This window comes from Labeo rohita, chromosome 24, assembly GCF_022985175.1.
Source record: "Labeo rohita strain BAU-BD-2019 chromosome 24, IGBB_LRoh.1.0, whole genome shotgun sequence".
In the NCBI taxonomy this organism is placed as follows: domain Eukaryota; kingdom Metazoa; phylum Chordata; class Actinopteri; order Cypriniformes; family Cyprinidae; genus Labeo; species Labeo rohita.
Window position 1 is genome coordinate 23628551 of NC_066892.1, and position 21031 is coordinate 23649581.

Here is a 21031-nt window from a genome sequence, read left to right on the forward strand (position 1 = left end):
GAAACACCTCCCACTCTGTTTATTAATGTAAAATGGGTGGGAGCACAAACGTCTGGTCCTCTCTCAGTGAGCATCACAGTTTATTTCACTCTCACACATATGAGCACTGACATGGCAGCTGACCAGAGAAAAGAACCAGGCGTTGTGGTAAATATGTCTAACATACTGGATTTTACTCACTGCAATTACAACTAACAGCTTGTTAATTTCGCATCCCTACTTAGTGATTTTCTTTTTGCATTTTGTCATTTCTACTTGAGCTAAACTTTACTATGAACAATTTTATTTTCTTTTCTACCTTTGGTTGTTGGTTTAGATTAAAGACGGCTGGTCAGGTTATAATTTGGAGCTGTTTAATTATCCTGAGCATTACCGGGGTGATCTGGAGTGTGTGTATATCCCTCATGGAGTCATTATGAACAGGTAAACACATTGCTGGACACACAACACCTCCACAAACAATTGCTGCACCATTGCTGTATTGTTTTTCAAGAGAAAAATCTGAGAAGCACAAGACTTGTTTATGAGAAACAGTTTAGATATTAATTCGATCTCATTGTAATATTTCTGTTGCTTAAATATGTCTGTCATTTTGTACTGAAACCAGCTTACGTAAAAACATGTAATATATAGACTTTATGTTCTCAACTATTCATTTGAATCATTGTTTAGTCTTGTGCTTTCTAAGCCCCACAATCACATTCCAAAGAATTTTGGGTTGCCTATTAACTTCATGTGACCCTTAAATCTAATTTATGACATCACATGACCTCCTCACACACACAGTTTGTGACACTGTGATCTAATGTGATTTGTAGGATTGAGTGTCTGGCTAGAGACATCCTTGAAGACATCGGACATCATGATATGATGGTTCTGTGTGTTCTGAAGGGAGGATATAAGTTCTGTTCTGACCTGGTGGAATCGATTAAAGCTCAGAGCCGCAGCGCCAACAGACAACTGACCACCAGAGTAGAGTTCATCCGCTTCAAGAGCTATCTGGTGAGGAAACACAGAAATCATAATAGCCAAAACTATTTCTGTTAGATAGCAGAGCGCTCACACTGTAAAAAATAAAAAACACAATTTGTTGAGTCAGCTTAAAATAGTTTGTTACCCTGCTGCCTTAAAATTTTAAGTTCAGTCAACTTGAAATGTTAAGTTGTACTAAGTACAACTTAGATATTTGTGTTTGCTGAACTTAACAGATGGGTAAATAACCCAGCTGCCTTAAAATTTTAAGTTGATTCAACTCAAATATCTAAGTTGTCACTTAGTATAATTTAACATTTCAAGTTGAATAAACTTTTTTTGAGTTGACTGAACTTAAAGCCAGGTTACAAATTATTTTAGGTTGACTCAACAAATTGTTTTTTACAGTGCATGAGCCTGTCATATTTCCTAGTGTATATCTACAACAAAAAGTGTTCTGACAGTTTATAGAGTTGCAGTGGCCGTCATCGACTGTGATCAGCAGATGGCGCTCTAGTGCTGTATGCTAAGAATAACGTATTTCCATGGTATTGTACTATTTATGCTCTACAGTATGTATATAGTGCACAGTATGCACATTTCACAAATGAAAATCCCTGAATACCTGGATGATATAACATGTACTTCACTACTACATTTGCCAAAATCTACGGTAGGCCTACACCGCTTGGATGAATTCTTGAATTTATTTATTCATTCATTCATTAGAATGTGACGAATAAGTTAGTATTAAGCAATGTCATCACAACATCAAACATGGTAACATTGCCTTCTTAATTCATTATTTGACCAGACTTCTAAGATTTTCCAAACATAATTGGATTCACAAAATAAATGTAAAAATTAACAGGTCATGCAAATTGAAATTTTCAGAGAGTGAATGCCTTGTACCCAACATACATATATATTACATATATATTATATATATACTTGAAATATATATATATATCTATTAACTGAAATAATGTCTACTTTTCATGTAGCCTGGTTTTAGCTTCAAATACTTAAATAACCTGCTACTAAAATAAAATAAGAATACAAAACAATTTTTAAAAAAAAACTAAAAAAAAATGACAAAAATACATATAAAAATTACTAAAACATTAACTGAAATTAAAATCAAAATGGAAAATCCAAAAAGAATTCAAAACAAACAAACAAATAAATACTGTAAATAAGTAACACTATCTCAGCAATAGTAAAATAACACTGGCAAAGACAGACAATGCCAGATAAACTGCTTTGGAATCAGCACCATAATAGTTTTTGTTTCAGCATTGTGGAAAACATTGTAATCTGAAATAACAACCATGAGATGACCTATGTATTGAGGATACTTCAGTATTATATGCTAAAAGTATTTGGACACTTTAAGCAACTCTTGATGTCTTATTGCATTAGAAAACTGAATATTAAAATAAGTGGTATTTATGTCAAGGTAAATATTTTATAAAATATTTTGTTTTTAATCAGACATACTGTTCAAAATATGAGACAGAATATTGTGACATTTTGTGGTTATGAAACATTGGTGGAAGTGAGGGTAACTGACTTAAATTTACTAAAAACCAGCTTAAACAAACAGACAGAAACACAAAAGCCTAATAATGATATTAATAAATGCTTCCACCTGGGGTCTTATAAATTGATCAGTTTGATGAATTGATTCATAATGATTCACCCATTCTTCTGAGTCAAATTCATGTTTGTAGTACATATTTTAGTTAAATGCTACTGCTTTATCAGCATGTTTCTGTTAAGCTCTTAATTTGAAAGGTGTTTTCTTTTTTTTTTTTTTTTTTTTTGCAGTGATTTCACTCACCTCACAGTTTTTCTCCCAATGTTTTCACGTTTACAAATCATTTGCTACTAGTTTGAATCAATTATTTAAAACCTTTCCTTTTAATACGTCATTAGCTAACCGACTGTTTAGTCAGCAGATGGTGTTGTTTGCACAATTTAGTACAAAGAGACGCACTTTTGTGTGTGTGTGTGTGTGTGTGTACTTGTTTTTGCTACATTGTGGGGACCAAATGTCCCCACAGGGATAGTAAAACTTGAAATTTTTGAAAAATTATTAAAAATAGTAAATGATGTTTATCTGAAAATATAACTATGCAAACATGTTTCCTGTAAGGGGTAGGTTTAGGATTAGGGTTGGGTTAGGGGATAGACAATATCGTTTAACAAACATGTGTGTGTGTGTAGCTGGTATTTATCACGTTATGGGGACCAAATGTTCCCACAAGGATAGTAATACCAGTAAATTTTGACCTTGTGGGGACATTTTTTAGGTCCCCATGAGGAAATACGCTTATAAATCATGCAGAATGAGTTTTTTTCTTTTTTCTTTTCTTTTTTCTTTTTTTTTGAGAAAGTAAAAGTGTGCACATTCTCCTGTGAGGGCTAGGTTTAGGTGTAGGGTAGGTGTAGGGCGATAGAAAATACGGTTTGTACAGTATAAAAACCATTATGCCTATGGAATGTCCCCATAAAACATGGAAACACAACATGTGTGTGTGCGTGTGTCTGTGTATGTTTGTGGCTTTCAAGACTATTTTCACTGTAGAGAAATCCAAATGTACCACTATAGTAATTAAATTTGTCTTAGTACATATTTTCAAAATATGTGCCTTCCTACAATTGAAATACACAGAGAGAATCCACTCTGAGGATACAGTGAAGGTCAGGTTGTTCTGTCATGGCTGGGTGGGTCTTCAAAGTGGGGAGTTTTACTCATGGGCCCCTGAGGAGCCTCCAGTCCATCAGCCAGCGGCTCCACTTCCTGGCTGAACACAACCAATCCGGAACGTTCATCTCAAGCACAGAAGAGCCACTTCACCCCTTCACAGAAGATCAACTTGACCCTGAGCAGAGGACGCAACCCAATTGTCTCATCAGACAAAAGCAGCTTCTGTCGGGCATACAGCAGTCGATTGTGTCCGCGCTGCTCATGTCTATAGAGATTGTAGGATCATATGTGCTGACAGGGCCACAGCAGGGGCTTTTTAACGTCTTTCTGTTTGTTTTCCATACTGTGTGTTTTACAGAATGACCAGTCCACTGAAGATCTGCATATTATTGGACCAGATGATCTCTCCATGCTGAAAGGGAAGGTATTGTACCTTTTTTTTTCATTATTACTTGTCATAAGAAAGCATTAAAATGAGCTTTATTAGTAGTGATTCTAAGGCGCTATTGCTCATACAGCATTTAGGGTTAATGATTTAAACATCCCCTATTAAACATACAAACTCTACAAACATGACCACAGATCATGTGTTCATGTTATTTTAGGTTTTATTGTGACATAACAAAGTGATTATATCTAAGTGTGTGAGTTGTTAACTTACTTTTTTAAATTAGTCTTCCCATTATATTGTGCATTCAGACTGATTCATGAAGAACATGCACAAACACAGGAGGCGGAATTTATCACATGAACCAATCACAGACAATCAAAACCAGTTATATCCAGTCATATTGCGATGGAGGCATTGCCTCCTCTCACATGACTTTTCCCCAGTTCCCCCCCAACAAACTCACTGCACGCTTTAGGGGGTCTATTAAAACTCAATGGCCTCAGAGGAGGCGTGAGAGACATGGACTCTTGCTGTAACTTTATAAAAACAAGTGATTTATACACTTTTTAATTTTATTTTTTGTAATATTGGCTCTGTTTTATTTTTGTACTACAATTTTAGATAGTTCCTATCACACTGATGTATGTTCAAGTGCTTGTGTTTGTAAAAAGTTTGCTTTTAAGTAGTTATTTAATGCTATAATAATGGGGTGTGGTGTCATGATTGTGAGATTGTGACTGGGTCTGCTAGAGTTTGGGTGGGACTTTGATACTTATGAAAACTTTATTTCTGAATGTTTTGTAAACATTCAAACCATCCAGTTTTTTTTTTTTTTTTGAATGTTTGAGGAACATTCAAAATTACCATTGTCATATCGTTATGAGAACCTTATATTTGAATGTTCTCTCTACATTTGAAACAGCCATATTTTATGTTATGAGAATTTTTTTTTTTTTTTTTACTGATTAAACAAATGTTGGACAAGCATTTCCTTTGATCTTTTATACCTGTTATGAGAACATTATTTTTTAATGTTTTTTTTTTTTTTTTTATGTTTGAGGAACATTTTTTTCTTGGTTATCTGACTGTTACAGAAACATCCCAATCTACCATTGTCATAATGTCATGAGAACCTTAAATTTGAATGTTCTCTCTACATTTAAAACACCCATATTTTATGTTATGATTTTTTTTTTACTGATTATACAATAATTGGACAAACATTCCCTTTGATCTTTTATATCTGTTATGACAACGTTATTTCATAACGTTATGAGAACCTTATATTTCTAAAAAACTTTTTTCTATCAACATTAGGAGAATGTTTCTTAAATACATGCTGTACCAAAGTTTTCTTTTAACATTAACCTCAATCGTGTACAAATAACATAAAAAAAACGTTCCGAGAATGTTGTTCTATGACTGTTTTTTCTTACCATAACAAGAACCTCAGTCGTGTACAAATAACAAAAAAAAAACGTTCTGAGAATATTGTTCTAAGAACGTTTTCTCTTATCATAACAAGATCATCAATCGTGTACAAATAACACACACACACACAAAAAAAACGTTCCGACAATGTTGTTCTAAGAACGTTTTCTCTTACATTACGAGAACCTCAGTCGTGTACAAATACCACACAAAAAAAAAAGTTCCAAGAATGTTGTTCTAAGACCGTTTTCTCTTACCATTACAAGAACCTCAACTGTGTACAAATAACATTAAAAACGTTCCAAAACTGTTGTTCTAAGACCGTTTCTCTTAACATTACGAGAACCTCAATCGTGTACAAATAACACAAAAAAAAGTTCTGAGAATGTTGTTCTAAGAACGTTTTCTGTTACATTACCAGAACCTCAGTTGTGTACAAATAACACACAAAAAAAGTCCCAAGAATGTTGTTCTAAGACCGTTTTCTCTTACCATTACGAAAACCTCAATTGTGTACAAATAACATCAAAAGAATGTTCAGAGAATGTTGTTATAAGAATGTTCTCTTAATTTTACGAGAATGTAAAAAAAAAAAAAACCATTAATAATGTTATTAGAACATTCTATAAACATTATTGTAAGAATGTTTTGTCCTAACCTTTAAATACTTTTAAAGAAACGTTAATGAAAGTTGTGGGAACGTTCCCTGTTAGCTGGGCAGTAGTTGGCAATGTCACTTATAAAAAAACACTACGACTGAATACGTAATATGTATGCGCATTTCGTCACAGTTTTCACAAATTGTCATCTTTGTAGCTTACACAAAGTGTTTTGCAGTGTGAGAAACCACTGCAAACTATCCAGTGCATTAGGGAACCGTCAGAATGAATCAAACTATTTCAGACCATATTTTGCCATATCATTTGACCGAATAGATTCATTCAACATTACTACTTTCGAACAGAAAACTGCTTGGTTTCTAGATTTGCCTCATGTTCTTTCTTCAATGTAAAGGTGCTTCATTGTTTGATTATTTTTTTTCAAAATCAATTAATTTCAATATAAAACCATACAATCAGAAATTAAAAAATACATCAGTCCAGGCACTTTTGCATTCTCCTTCACGTCACTTCAGAGTTCCTACTGCTGGAGCAAATGCAACCAAAATGTAGTTCTCATGGTGGCTAGCTCCTATAGTTTCAATAACTACCCGTTGCGAAACCCCCTCAAGATATCAGAGAGACTAAGAGGTGTGCCCTTTTGACTTGGGCCAGTAAACAACAGAAGACTCAGAAGACTCTAATATCCATGTCACCAAGCAACATACTAGCAACTACCCAAAATGTCCTAGCTAAAATTTGCATAGCAACATCCTAGTAGCCAAGTAGTAATGTCCTAGTATTCACTTGGTTAACAGCTATAAACAAACGTCCTGGAAGCAACATTCAAAAAAAAAAAATTTAAAAACCTAGTCATGCTATTAAGATTCCATTCAGCTTCTCTGTAAATGCATAAAAATAAATCTGTTTGTTTTCATAGTACGCTGACTCTCAGTACAATGCGTGTAAAGTCAGCCCTAATCTGTTCCAACAAGTCATGTGTATAAACTTCCAGAACACACACACACACGCATACCCTAGAACATTCAGACAAGCTGTGTAATAATTTCCCCTGTAGCATTTTGTTTGCGATTTTAATGATTACACAGTATTGGGGTCTGATAAACTGATTGTGTATCTGTATGGATCTTGAATCAGGCGCTGTTCTAACAGCAGACTGTTAAATGGGTTAGTGTGTTTAGTGAGGAAGTACATACTGGTTCGAAGGCTGGTGGTCATATGTCTGAGGTTTTCAACAACAAACCACATCATTGTATCTCTTCAGAAGAGTTCTAAAACATTAAAGGTAAGGGAGGCAGTGTCTCCTCAAAATATTGGATGAGAAAAAAAAATTATAGTACAAAAATAAAACAATGGCAATATTACAAAATACAACATTGAAATGCTTGTAAAAAAAAAAATAATAATAAAAAATAAATAAATTGTGATAACAGTGATACCAGCAGGTAAAGTTACAGCGGGGATTTGCATCTCTCTCGCCTCCCCTGAGCCCACTTAGTTTTAACAGACCCCTTCAAAACATGCAGTGAGTTTGGTGGGGGGGTAACTGAGAATGAATGGGGGAAAGTCATTGCCTCCATCGCGATATGAATGCATATGACTGATTATATTCGGCTGTGATTGATTCATGGGATAGATCCTGCCTCTTATGTTCGTGCATGTCAGTGTTGCCAAGTCTGTGATTTTCCCATGGAATTGGGCTAATGTGACACTGTTGCTCGACTCCAGTAACATCATATTTAACCCCTTAAATGCAAATTTACCAGGGCAACATCGGAATGCATTTTTTTTTTTTTTTTTTTTTTTTTTTTTTTTTTACAGGCGACCCCCTCAAAACGTGATTGGGCTAGTTTTGAGTAGCAATTGGGCAGGTTTTGTTGTGAAAACCTGGCAACCCTGGTGCATGTTCTGCATTTGCAAATCAGTCTGAATAAGCAATTAAATGGGAAGACTAATTTAAAAAAGTAAACAACTCACATACTTACATAAAACCACTTTATTATGTCAAAATTAGACTTAAAATGCCATAAAAAACATGACCTGTGGGAGTTTTCAGTAAGTAATTAGCTTGGTGAAATTTAAAGTTAATCTGTTGGTTTGTGACCAATATTTAATGAGCTTTGATGACTAATGATCTGAATAATCCAAAAATAGTTAAAGGTTAACTATTTACAAAAATAGCTGAACATAAGTTTGCAAATAAAATGTATTGTTTGAAACTGTTTCTGCCTTGAGTTATTATTTTGGAACAAATGTAAAATGCTCGATGAGATTCATACTTGGCTGTAATAATAGAATATTGATTACAGTGGTAATGTAAAAATACTTTTTCTGATAGTGTAAGCAATGTTTATTTAACCAAGAAAATTTTGACAACTTTGACATAAATTTACAAAAAAATGTATTAAAAAAATGACGGGTGAAGTAAATAACACTGATTATCTCTTCATCACGGCACCTGTTAGTGGGGTGGGATATATTAGGCAGCAGGTGAACATTTTGTCCTCAAAGATCTGTTAGAAGCAGGAAAAATGGGCAAGCATAAGGATTTGAGAGAGTTTGACAAGGGCCAAATTGTAATGACTAAACAACTGGGTCAGAGCATCTTTAAAATTGCAGCTCTTGTGGGGTGTTCCCTGTCTGCAGTGTTCAGTATCTATCTAAAGTGGCTTAAGGAAGGAAAAGTGGTGAACTGGCGACAGGGTCATGGCTCATTGATACTCGTGGGGAGTGAAGTCTGGCTCCTGTGGTCTGATCCAACAGACGAGCTACTGTAGCTTAAATTGCTCAAGAATTTAATGCTGGTTCTGATGGAAAGGTGTCAGAATACACAGTGCATCGCAGTTTGTTACATATGGGGCTGCATAGCCATAGACCAGTCAGGGTGGCCATGCTGAACCCTGTTCACTGCCGAAAGCACCAACAGTGGGCACGTGAGCATCAGAACTGGATCATGGAGCAATGGATGAAGGTGGCCTTGTCTGATGAATCACGTTTTTTTTTTTTTACATCACAAGAATGGCCGAGTACGTGTGGATCACTTAGCTGGGGAACACATGCCACCAGAATGCACTATGGGAAGAGACAGTGTGATGTTTTGGGCATTGTTCTGGGAAGACTTGTGTCCTGCCATCTATGTGAATGTTACTTTGACATGTACCACCACTGTTGCAGACCATGAAAATAGTATTCTCTGGTGGCTGTGGTCTCTTTCAGCAGGACAGTGCACTCTGCCACAAAACAAAAATGGTTCAGGAATGGACAACAACGAGCTTGAGGTATTGAGATTTTTTCCCAAAATCTCAATCCAATTGAGCATCTGAGGGATTTCCTGAGCAAACAAGTCAACAAACATGGATGCCTCATCTTTCAGCTTACAAGACTTAAAGGATCTGCTGCTGACATCTTGGTGACAGATACCATAGCACACCTTCAGGGGTCTAGTGGAGTCCATGCCGTGACAGATCAGGGCTGTTTTGGCAGCAAAAGGGGGACCTACACAATATTAGGAAGGTGTCCATAATGTTATGCCATGATCAATGTATATACATCACCGCTTTTACTAGCAAAGTGATGAGAACCTGAAGTAGACTAGATCTTTAGGTCTAATATTTGCTGTATACTGGTAATCATAAAATTACCAGAAAAAAGAGCTTTCTGTTCCATTATAGTCCCATCCTTATAGCACAATCATGACACCATAAACCCTGTCAAAAAAAAAAAAAAAAATGGCACCAGTCCATTATTGATTCTTCCTCAGACGTTCTGGAGCACAAAAGTACAAAGAGATTCTCACCTCTAGCATTCTGCAAAGAGCCAGAGGCTTTATCCTAGATGAATGGTACAATATTCAGCCATGCAGGAAAGACTGAAGCTGTTGAAGGCAAATAATTGGATTAATCCTTAAGAATAATCATCAGATTACGGTCTGGATGGAGCAACCATATTGCTTAATTATTACAAATTGCTTAATTATTACAAATCTAATTCTGTGAGTGATATGAAGCATCAGGAAAATCTGCAGTGAGCAGATGACTGTTATTGATTATATTTATTAGCAGCAATCAGTAATTTATTAACATTAGATATGACGTCATATCTAATGTGTGTGACTGATGCTTGGTTCCTTAGAGACTTTAGTATCACATTTCTACAGCTTGTCCAAAATGCATTTATACCACATACAGCAGATGTTAATGTAAGAAACTACATACGAAAAAAAGAGTTAAAATAGAAATAAATGATCCAAAATGGATCTAAATAATGTGCCATTATATTAATCCTTGTATGTAACTCAAGTGTTTCTCTCTGTTTTTTTTTTCACCTCAAATGCCACAAAGAATGTCCTGATTGTGGAGGTAAGATGTGTTTGTATGTGTGTGTGTTGTCTTGTTTATTGCATGTTTAAAAAGTATGAAGATACATCATTAAATGTTATCACAAAACGGAAGAACTGCAATTATATTTGGGGAGGAGGGTGGTGGGTGGGGGGTGGGGAGTATAATTCCCATGTGCAGGGTAGTCTGGGTTTTGTCTGGAAAACAATAGAGTAGAAAGGTATTTTCCTTTCAGATCAGATTTCATATCAGACATTTTCCAGTCTGAAATCACCCGTGAAGATCACTCCATCACTGTCACGGTCGTGTGCAGGAGCGAAGATCCAGAGAGATGCCAGGAACACGGGAATATAACAAAACACTTTATTAAAGAAAGGTGAAAAAGTCCAGCAAAAACAAACATAAATCCACAGAACAGGGAAAAACACGAAGTAACAACATCGACCGACAATCGGGTGTGAGCAGACAAGACTATAAATACACAGAAACAGGGGTGTGGCAACAAACGAGCAAACGAGGGGAAGTACAAATAAGGGCAAGACTAAACCAAAAAGCACAAAACCAAAGGGGGGAACACAGACTAAACCAAATGTACAAGAACCATAAGGGAAAAAAAACACTAGGAAAAACATAACAGACGAGACAGAATCCTGACATTACCCCCCCTCCCCTAAGGCGCGACTCACGCCGTAACTAAACACCTAGGAGTGGGAGGGTGGGCGCCCTGGAGGCCGCACAAGGCAGACATACGGGGAAGCAGGTTAATGCCTCCAGGGCGGGTCTGGGAGATCAGGGAGTCATGGCCAGGAGTATTGACCAGGCGGCCATGGCGAATCAGGGGGATCAGGGGCCATGGCCGCGCACACAGTCCAAGCGGCCATGGTGGATCAGGAGGATCAGGGGCCATGACCGCGCACACAGTCCAAGCGGCCATGGATAATCCAGGGAGTAGTAACCCCCCCAAAAACTCCTTGGGGGAAATTAGGGTTCTACCAGCCCATGGTAGCTCAGGAGGGCGCGCTGGAGGAGGAGCCGACTGTGGAGGGCGCGCAGGAGGGCGCGCTGGAGGAGAAGCCGACTCTGGAGGGCGTGCTGGAGGAGGAGCCGACTCTGGAGGGCGCGCTGGAGGAGGAGCCGACTCTGGAGGGCGCTGGAGGAGGAGCCGACTCTGGAGGGCGCGCTGGAGGAGGAGCCGACTCTGGAGGGCGCGCTGGAGGAGGAGCCGACTCTGGAGGGCGCGCTGGAGGAGGAGCCGACTCTGGAGGGCGCGCTGGAGGAGGAGCCGACTCTGGAGGGCGCGCTGGAGGAGGAGCCGACTCTGGAGGGCGCGCTGGAGGAGGAGCCGACTCTGGAGGGCGCTGGAGGAGGAGCCGACTCTGGAGGGCGCTGGAGGGCGCTGGAGGAGGAGCCGACTCTGGAGGGCGCGCTGGACAGGGCTCCGGCTCAGGAGCCTTCCAGGGCAACTGCGTCAAGGCTTGGGACCTGGGGAGAGCAGGGATAGAGAAGGTGGACAGAAGAAAGGGAGAAGCAGAGAGTCTGTGGGGGAGCGCTGCCTCCGAAGGAGGATCCACAGCAGAAGCAGACACCTCAGGAGGCATTGGCACAGCTTCTCCAACTGACAGGAGCCCTGGAGCTGACTTGAGACCAGACAGGAACTCTGGAGCAGGCCTGAGACCAGGCGGGAGCTGGAGCGGAGCAGGAAACCGTCTCCTGGCCTGGGACCTGGGGAAAGCAGAGATAGAGGAGGCAGACAGAATAGGGGAGAAGCAGAAAGGTTGTTGAGGGACGCCGCCTCCATTGGAGGATCTACAGCCGTGGCTGACACCTCTGGAGGCATTGGCGCAGCTTCCCCGACCGAGGGTGGTCCCAGAGCGGGCTTGTGATCAGACGAGCGCTCTGGAGCAGGGTGGTGACCAGATGCGACCTCAGAAACTGACGTATGAACAGACATGGCCTCAGGGGCACAGTGTGCAGCCCACACACACCAGATAGCAACTGCCATCAAAGGAAGAGCCGCAGCGGGTGGTTGTGGTGGGTCCAATACGCTGGCTGTCATGTTAGGTCGTGACCTTGGGATGTCGGATGAGCTGTGACTAGACACTGGGCCGTTGGACAGGACGTGACTCAACCCTGGGCCATCGGACGAGGCATGCCTAGGCTCGGAGTGGTTAGACGAGATGTGACTAGGCTCTGGGTGGTCAGATGAGGCGTGACCTGGCTCAAGTGAAACAGCTGTGACTTGACTTGGCTCTGAAGGGATAGCTGTAACTTGACTTGATGTGGGACAAGCAGCTGTGATCTGACTTAGCTTTGAGGGAACAGCTGCTGTGGCATAACTTGACTTTGTAGGAACAGCAGCTGTAAAATGACTTGACTGTGCTGGAACAGCAGGTGTGACTTGACTAGACCTTTGGAGAGCATTGGTGACTTGACGTGGTTCCTGGAGACCAGTTGTGAGCCTACTCGACTCAGAAACGACAGCCTTGACGTTGTGTGACTTGGAAGCTAGACTTGTAGTGACTAGACTGGATTTGTGAAGATCAGCTGAGGCACGACTTGACTCCGCGGCGGCGGCGGCGGCAGCAGCGTGACTTGACTCCGCGGCGGCGGCAGCAGCGTGACTTGACTCCGCGGCGGCGGCGGCAGCAGCGTGACTTGACTCCGCGGCGGCGGCAGCGGCGGCAGCAGCGTGACTTGACTCCTGGGGAACAACAGCTGTATCTTGACTTGGCTCTTGGAACACAGCTGTGACTTGGCTTGACTCATGGAGAACAGCAGCTGTGTCTTGACGTGACTCAGTTGCTTGACGTGACTCAGTTGCTTGACGTGACTCAGTTGCTTGACGTGACTCAGTTGCTTGACGTGACTCAGTTGCTTGACGTGACTCAGTTGCTTGACGTGACTCAGTTGCTTGACGTGACTCAGTTGCTTGACGTGACTCAGTTGCTTGACGTGACTCAGTTGCTTGACGTGACTCAGTTGCTTGACGTGACTCAGTTGCTTGACGTGACTCAGTTGCTTGACGTGACTCAGTTGCTTGACGTGGTTGTGCAGCAGTGGCCGTGACGTGACGGATCGCCTTTTTTGCTCCCCATACAGCCATTAGGGGTGAGTCCAGCACGTGGGCCATCTTATGAACTGGTTCTGTGAAGGCGGCCATCTTGTGAACTGGCTCTGTGAAGGCGGCCATCTTGTGAACTGGCTCTGTGAAGGCGGCCATCTTGAGAACAGGCTCGGGGAAGGCGGCCATCTTGTGGACTGGCTCTGGGATGGCAGCCATCTTGTGAACAGGTTTGGGGATGGCGGCCATCATGCGTGCAGACTCTGGCATGGCGTGAGCAGGCCCTGGAGCGGCAGGCATGGCGTGAGCAGGCCCTGGAGCGGCAGGCATGGCGTGAGCAGGCCCTGGAGCGGCAGGCATGGCGTGAGCAGGCCCTGGAGCGGCAGGCATGGCGTGAGCAGGCCCTGGAGCGGCAGGCATGGCGTGAGCAGGCCCTGGAGCGGCAGGCATGGCGTGAGCAGGCCCTGGAGCGGCAGGCATGGCGTGAGCAGGCCCTGGAGCGGCAGGCATGGCGTGAGCAGGCCCTGGAGATGCAGGCATGGCGTGAGCAGGCCCTGGAGCGGCAGGCATGGCGTGAGCAGGCCCTGGAGCGGCAGGCATGGCGTGAGCAGGCCCTGGAGCGGCAGGCATGGCGTGAGCAGGCCCTGGAGCGGCAGGCATGGCGTGAGCAGGCCCTGGAGCGGCAGGCATGGCGTGAACATGCTTTGGCTTGGTGGACGTGACTTGAGCAGGTTTTGAAATGGCAGCCATCTTGTGATTAGACTGTGGGATGGCAGCCATCTTACGTGCAGACTCTGGCGTGGCAGCCATCTTGCGTGCAGACTCTGGCGTGGCAGCCATCTTGCGTGCAGACTCTGGCGTGGCAGCCATCTTGCGTGCAGACTCTGGCGTGGCAGCCATCTTGCGTGCAGACTCTGGCGTGGCAGCCATCTTGCGTGCAGACTCTGGCGTGGGCCTGGTGGCCGGCGGGCTTGAGCGCGGAGAGGAAGCCGGCGGGCTTGAGCGCGGAGAGGAAGCCGGCGGGCTTGAGCCGCAGACTTGAGCGGCGGAGAGCAGCCGGCGGGCTTGAGCGCGGAGAGGAAGCCGGCGGGCTTGAGCGCGGAGAGGAAGCCGGCGGGCTTGAGCGCGGAGAGGAAGCCGGCGGGCTTGAGCGCGGAGAGGAAGCCGGCGGGCTTGAGCGCGGAGAGGAAGCCGGCTGCATCGGGCTGAGGACCACAGTGGAGCTCTGGAGGATGACTGGTGATGTGGGACTGGTCTGGCGGTTCGAGCCGTTAGGACGGTATGTGGAGGTTCTCGGCTTAGGGCAGGCTGGCACGTTGCGCTGCGTCTGGGAGGGGACTGGAAGATGAGACTGAATCGGACTTAGAACCTCTACTTCAAAATCAGATCCGTTTAAATAGAGAATAAGATTGATTAGCTCGATCAAGGAGAAACTACTAGCGGGAAGATTGCAGCGTATCGTCTCATCATCCAGCCCCAAAACAAACACAGCGGAGAGAGAAGCTTCGGGCCAGCCTACCTGGTGGGATAACTCGATAAAATCCTCCACATACCGCTCCAACCCACGACCACCTTGCCGTATTCCCCACAGTGTAGCCTCAGCCTGACTCATCTTTAGTTCCGGTTCGGTCGAACTGTCACGGTCGTGTGCAGGAGCGAAGATCCAGAGAGATGCCAGGAACACGGGAATATAACAAAACACTTTATTAAAGAAAGGTGAAAAAGTCCAGCAAAAACAAACATAAATCCACAGAACAGGGAAAAACACGAAGTAACAACATCGACCGACAATCGGGTGTGAGCAGACAAGACTATAAATACACAGAAACAGGGGTGTGGCAACAAACGAGCAAACGAGGGGAAGTACAAATAAGGGCAAGACTAAACCAAAAAGCACAAAACCAAAGGGGGGAACACAGACTAAACCAAATGTACAAGAACCATAAGGGAAAAAAAAACACTAGGAAAAACATAACAGACGAGACAGAATCCTGACAATCACATGTGCTGTTGCATTAAATACAAACAGTGCTGTTGATCATTTTTTTCCATAACCTTTGGGTGAGTTTTGTTAACTGTTATAAACTCTCATTAAAAGTTGTGGGCCAATTTTCGTTGTTCTTTTATTTACTGGATGGTTCATTTGTAAGTTAAACACTCATTTTCTCTTACTCTGGAAAATTAGCACTGTTATAAAAAGCATCATAGTATAGCTGCACTGTAGACATGAAGCATTCGTCAGAATGCATTGCAATGAGCTCAGTGAAAACTGAAAAGATGGAGGACAAAGTGCTTACCATGTGTGTACTTTGTATACTGGTATTCAAAAGTTTGGGATTTATGTATTTGTTTATTTATTTATTTATTACGTTTGTTCTGCAAGGATGCATTCTGTTTGTCTAAGAATCCTAAAAAATGTATCATGATTTCCAAGAATAAAAAGTAGTGCAACTACTTTCAGATGATTCCAATAAGAAAATGTTTTTTGAGCATGAAACCAGCATGTTAGAATGATTTCTGGATCATGAGACACTGAAGACTACAGTAATGATGCTGAAAATTCAGCTTTGCCATCAAAAAATACATGTAAAATATATTTAAATAGAAAGCAGTTATTTTAAACCTAATAATATTTCACAGTGTTGCTGTTTTTACAGTATTTTGATCAAATAAATATAGTTTGGTGAGAATTAGAGACTTCTTTAACTGTCATCAATGCCAAAATTCTGAAGTATAGTGCTTGTATGCTAATTTGAGTATTGCATTGTTATCTTTATAACATCAAACTCTTTTGATATCAATTGTGTGTTTTTCTTGTATGCTTCATGTGAAAAATTATATGTTATGGCTCACAAAATTGCTCTCTATGTAGACTACAAGTAATCATTTATGAGCAAACCCACATGGAATCTGCACCTGCAGAGCTCCACATGAAGACAGAATTCAAATAGCCAGCTTATTAGAACAGAGTTTTCTCTCATGTAGCACCATATAGCCATTCCATTGTGTAATCTTATATGTATTTATATCCTTGCAGGCAATAGTGGACACAGGAAAGACCATTAGAGCCCTTCTACAGCACGTGGAAACTTTCCAGCCCAAAATGGTTAAAGTTGCAGGGTGAGATCAGAGGAATTATTTTAAAACACTATAAGAGGATGCGCAGCCTAAGAATGAATCGATGAATCTAGAGGGGCACATTTTGACATTTTCATAATTCTGAATGAGATCTAATAGAGGTTAAGGGTGTTTCGTTAATGTGTTCCTGTGTTTCCTCACTCAGGCTGCTGGTGAAGAGGGTTCCTCAAGGGACAGCAGAGCTTCCAGACTGTGAGTGATCAAGGGTGCTCAAACACTACTTGGGCTGTAGAAATAGGCCGTAATGAATCACAATATTACACAGGGGATAGAGAGATTATCTGAACGTGACTGTGATTAGAGTGATCTGGATATTTATGTTTCTCTGCAGATGTTGGATTTGTCATTCCTAATCGTTTTGTGGTGGGTTATGCTCTGGACTACAACGAGTACTTCAGAGACCTCAATGTAAGATCAAATCCTTTTTTTATTCTATGACTTTTTAAATTGAAATAATGTGAAACTTTGATTTAAGTCTAAAAAAAAAAGTACAGAGTACAATTGTTTTGTGGACATATTATCATGGTAGTAATTTTTATTTTTTTTTGGAACCAGTCAGCTGCTGACAAATAGTAGCATTGCAGGAGGGAGTAGTTGAGGCGAAGATTTATATACACCAGTATTTAAATTAAACAAATAAAGGCTGGAATACACTACACAACCTTTAAAATCTGAACAGGTTTTTAGGCATCATACACAATAGTGACAAATGACAGCTGGCCATCATACACTACATGACTGAAAATCACACAGTACCAGACTTTCAAGTTGTTCCCATCACAACAAACTCAGGCAGAAATGTGGGCCTTGTTGCTAAGAATTGAATTGTTCTAAAATCGGCTGAAAATATCACATGTTTGGTATCCTCCAACTGGATGGAATCAAAGTCTGAGGCTAAAAAAATCGAGTCTGTGACCATCATACACCACACAGTTTTCTTTGAAACTTAAATCTGCAGACTGGCAACTAGCGTCAACTTCTCCAGACTGTAAATCAGATCAAAAACTGTGTAGTGTATTTCAGGCTTAAAACAAGAAGCTGTCCATCCGAGCTGTTATAAAGCAAAACTAAGACTGATAAACTAAAACAAGACTACAAGGCTAGATATATAGGTATCTTTATCTTACAACTAAACAAGACACAGCTGAACATAACCAGAAACCAAAGAAACTTTATTAGTAATGATGTAAACATAGTCAAACACATCAATCATTAAGGGTTCAAGCACGTAAGGGTTCAAGCTAAACGTCAGTCGCAGCCTCAATTGTCTTATGTTAATGGAATACTTGGCTCATGCTGGACAAAACGCATGCCTCAGATTTGATCGTCAGCCTGGCAAAATTTTGGGGTATTTTGACATTTTCAACCAAACCAGTGTAAAAAGTTTCTCTGGAGAGTGAATATTAAAGGGGTGGCTCGATTAGTCCCGGGTTTAATGAAGGCCCGCCTTCCGAAGTACGAAATGTGTTGTGATTGGTTAGCTGTCCCACTGCATTGCAACTGGCGAACAGACGATGTTTCAGTACTGCCTTGCCCCTTGTGAAAGAAGCAAGTTCCGTGTAAAACTGTTAGCGCAAGCTAAAATTAATACGTTTTAAATATGGATCTATTTCTTACAAAAAAGCATTGATTCGCTACAGGAGGACTTTATTGACCCCCTGGAGCCGTGTGAGGCACTTTTTATTATGGATGGATGCATATTATTGGACTTGTTTTGGAGTGATGAAGAGAAACACCCGTCTATGCCGTTCTAAAGCTTGGGAGTGCCAGGATAAATTTTAATATAACTCTGATTGCATTCGTCTGAAAGAAGTCATATACACCTAGGATGCATGAAGCGTGAGTAAATAATACGCTACAGTAGTGTTCGGTCCTATCGTCAGCCTACAAGATCGTGCTAATTTATTTCATTATTTACATACTTATTTTCATTGCCTGAAACCAGCTTCAGCATAAGGCTAAAAGCAGCCTAACATTATCAAAGAACATCATCACTGATTAGCCTAGCTTATTCTAGTGCAAGTTTATGCATTTTAAAAAAACACTCACGTTATAAGTGAAGCTATCTACCCTGTATGATGAATAAATCTCTTACCACACACTGCACACGTCTGCAGTGTGTTGCGGCTCCGGCGTGGCAACCGGAGTAGATTGCGGCTTCGGCATGTGTTTCGACCAAAACATGCTTGTCACTGGCAGATGAAGTTTGAGCACCTATTAGACAAGGTTAATAGAGGCCGGAACAAAACTCTGTGGGCCTGTTCGACTCACGGCCCCAAAGGTCTGTGAGAAATTGGCCACTGGGGGTGAGGGGGGGTTGGGGGTTCGCACCTACACACGATTTTGTATCATATGATAGAACTCCTCATTCTTAACAACTTTAGCTCTAGAACCACTGGTGTCAATTTGTTAAATAATTCAGAAGATGTAAAAAAACTTTTGCAAACTAGTCCTTGGTTTTTGTTAAACTGATGTACAATTCCCTGGATTCTCTAGATCAATAATTATCAAAAGAATGTGGAAATGTACTCCTTGGGAAGCTATAACAAGGTTGTTTAGAAACGGGGCCTGTTCAAATTTAACAAAAATCCTATAAAGCCTAAAGGAAAACTTCACAAAACCGAAAACACATGCGACAGGTGATTCAAAACAAGCATGCAAAGTTAAGGGGATTGGATTACAGCTGGCACTATAACAGCTATAAACGTTGAAATATATTTGCAGTTTGGCAAATTGGTGGTTATTTTATATGAATTTGTACAATTTTATTCATGCTTTTTGTACCATCAGCTTGAGCCCCACTACAGGTTGAGGGATGGTCCTTCATGATTATTTTTTTCTACAAATCGCCCTTTCAGTACCAATCGCATTGTACGAATTCGCACAAAATTGCCCCCTCATAAAATAGTTCCAAATGTTACAGTTATGGCATTTACCAGCAGGACCAAATTTTTTCCCCTTGGAGTAGCCAAACCTAACAACATTGGCTGAGTCTGAAGCAGGACTAGATTCAAGTACATCAAAACACAGCACTACTGACATCCTGAAAACCTGGACTGGAAAAGGTTTAAAGCTGCATAAAAAGGCCTACCAACTTTAAAGCTCATCATACCACATTATATAAGAGATGAATCTCACAGTCATCTGAACCTGCAGCTTTAATGTCATCACTGAGTGTTGAGCAGGACTTGGTGAACATCCAAATGAAATCTGGCATGCAGCACAACATTCATCTTTCCTAGAAAACTCTAATCAGCCTCGCACATCATATGTACATGCCCCTCCTACAGCTGTAAATGTGATGGAAAACATCTTTCTGTCACACTGCAGACAAGCAGAAGCAAACATACTGCTCCTTTACTTCTACAGCTTTATTTTCTGCTTTATTTATCGCTTGACTCACGTAAGCGATTTTCTTCCCCTTCACAGCATATCTGCGTCATCAGTGAGATGGGGAAACAGAAATATAAAGTGTGACAAAACTCCTTTCAAGAGGAATGGACATTTATATTACCATAACAGATGAAAACCTCGTTTTGACACAAGATTACTGTGTTCTCAAGTCAGAGATCCAATATCTGTAACTGACATGCTAAATTATGTTTGAAATATTATATAATAAGTTTTGCATGTATTGGGTAAAGTCACATCGCAATACTAACATGATATGATGTGGAAAACAGACTTACTGTGTCCTATTTTATATGCCGTATCAGTTTAGGAGCCCAGCTGTTCATTTTTGTCCTGTTTAGAAGATATTTGTTTAAGAGTCCATCCATGCTGTTGAGGATTTCGCATGTTTTCAAGCATACCAAATGCTTGAGGGTTTGGTGATGACAACTCTTTTCCTCTTCATTGTTTTAAAAAATGTCTGATATTGCAATAATTCCTTGTAAATAAAATTTTTGTACTTGTGATCAGGGTGTAGCAGACATATTTCATCTGTTGAGGAGACATTACAGATTAATAGTATAAACAAGTTTTATATCCTTCCATCCATTCTCTAAACCACTTGTCCTACAGTATGTACACGGTTAAAAAAAAAAAAAAACAATTTGTTGAGTTAGCTTAAAATAATTTGTTACCCTGCTGCCTTAAAATGTTAAGTTCAGTCAACTAAAATAAGTTTAGTCAACTTGAAATGTTAAGTTGTACTAAGTAACAACTTAGATATTTGTGTTTGCTAAACTTAACAGATGGGTAAGTAACCCAGTTGCCTTAAAATTTTAAGTTGATTCAACTCAAATATCTAAGTTGTCACTTAGTATAATTTAACATTTCAAGTTGAATAAAATTTTTTTTTGAGTTGACTGAACTTAAAATTTTAAGGCAGCCAGGTTACAAATTATTTTAATTTGACTCAACAAA

The 21031-nt window shown here is 40.9% G+C and overlaps 1 protein-coding gene across 1 annotated transcript; it reads left to right on the forward strand.

The window, feature by feature from the left end:
• Positions 1 to 94: 94 nt before the first annotated feature.
• prtfdc1a (phosphoribosyl transferase domain containing 1a) lies at positions 95 to 20554 on the forward strand. Its single transcript, XM_051097540.1, has 9 exons — positions 95 to 147; positions 317 to 423; positions 819 to 1002; positions 4044 to 4109; positions 10468 to 10485; positions 16563 to 16645; positions 16809 to 16855; positions 16995 to 17071; positions 20093 to 20554. The coding sequence occupies exons 1-9, from the start codon at positions 100 to 102 to the stop codon at positions 20138 to 20140; spliced, it is 678 nt and encodes a 225-aa protein (XP_050953497.1). The 5' UTR covers positions 95 to 99; the 3' UTR covers positions 20141 to 20554.
• The last annotated feature ends 477 nt before the right edge of the window (positions 20555 to 21031 follow it).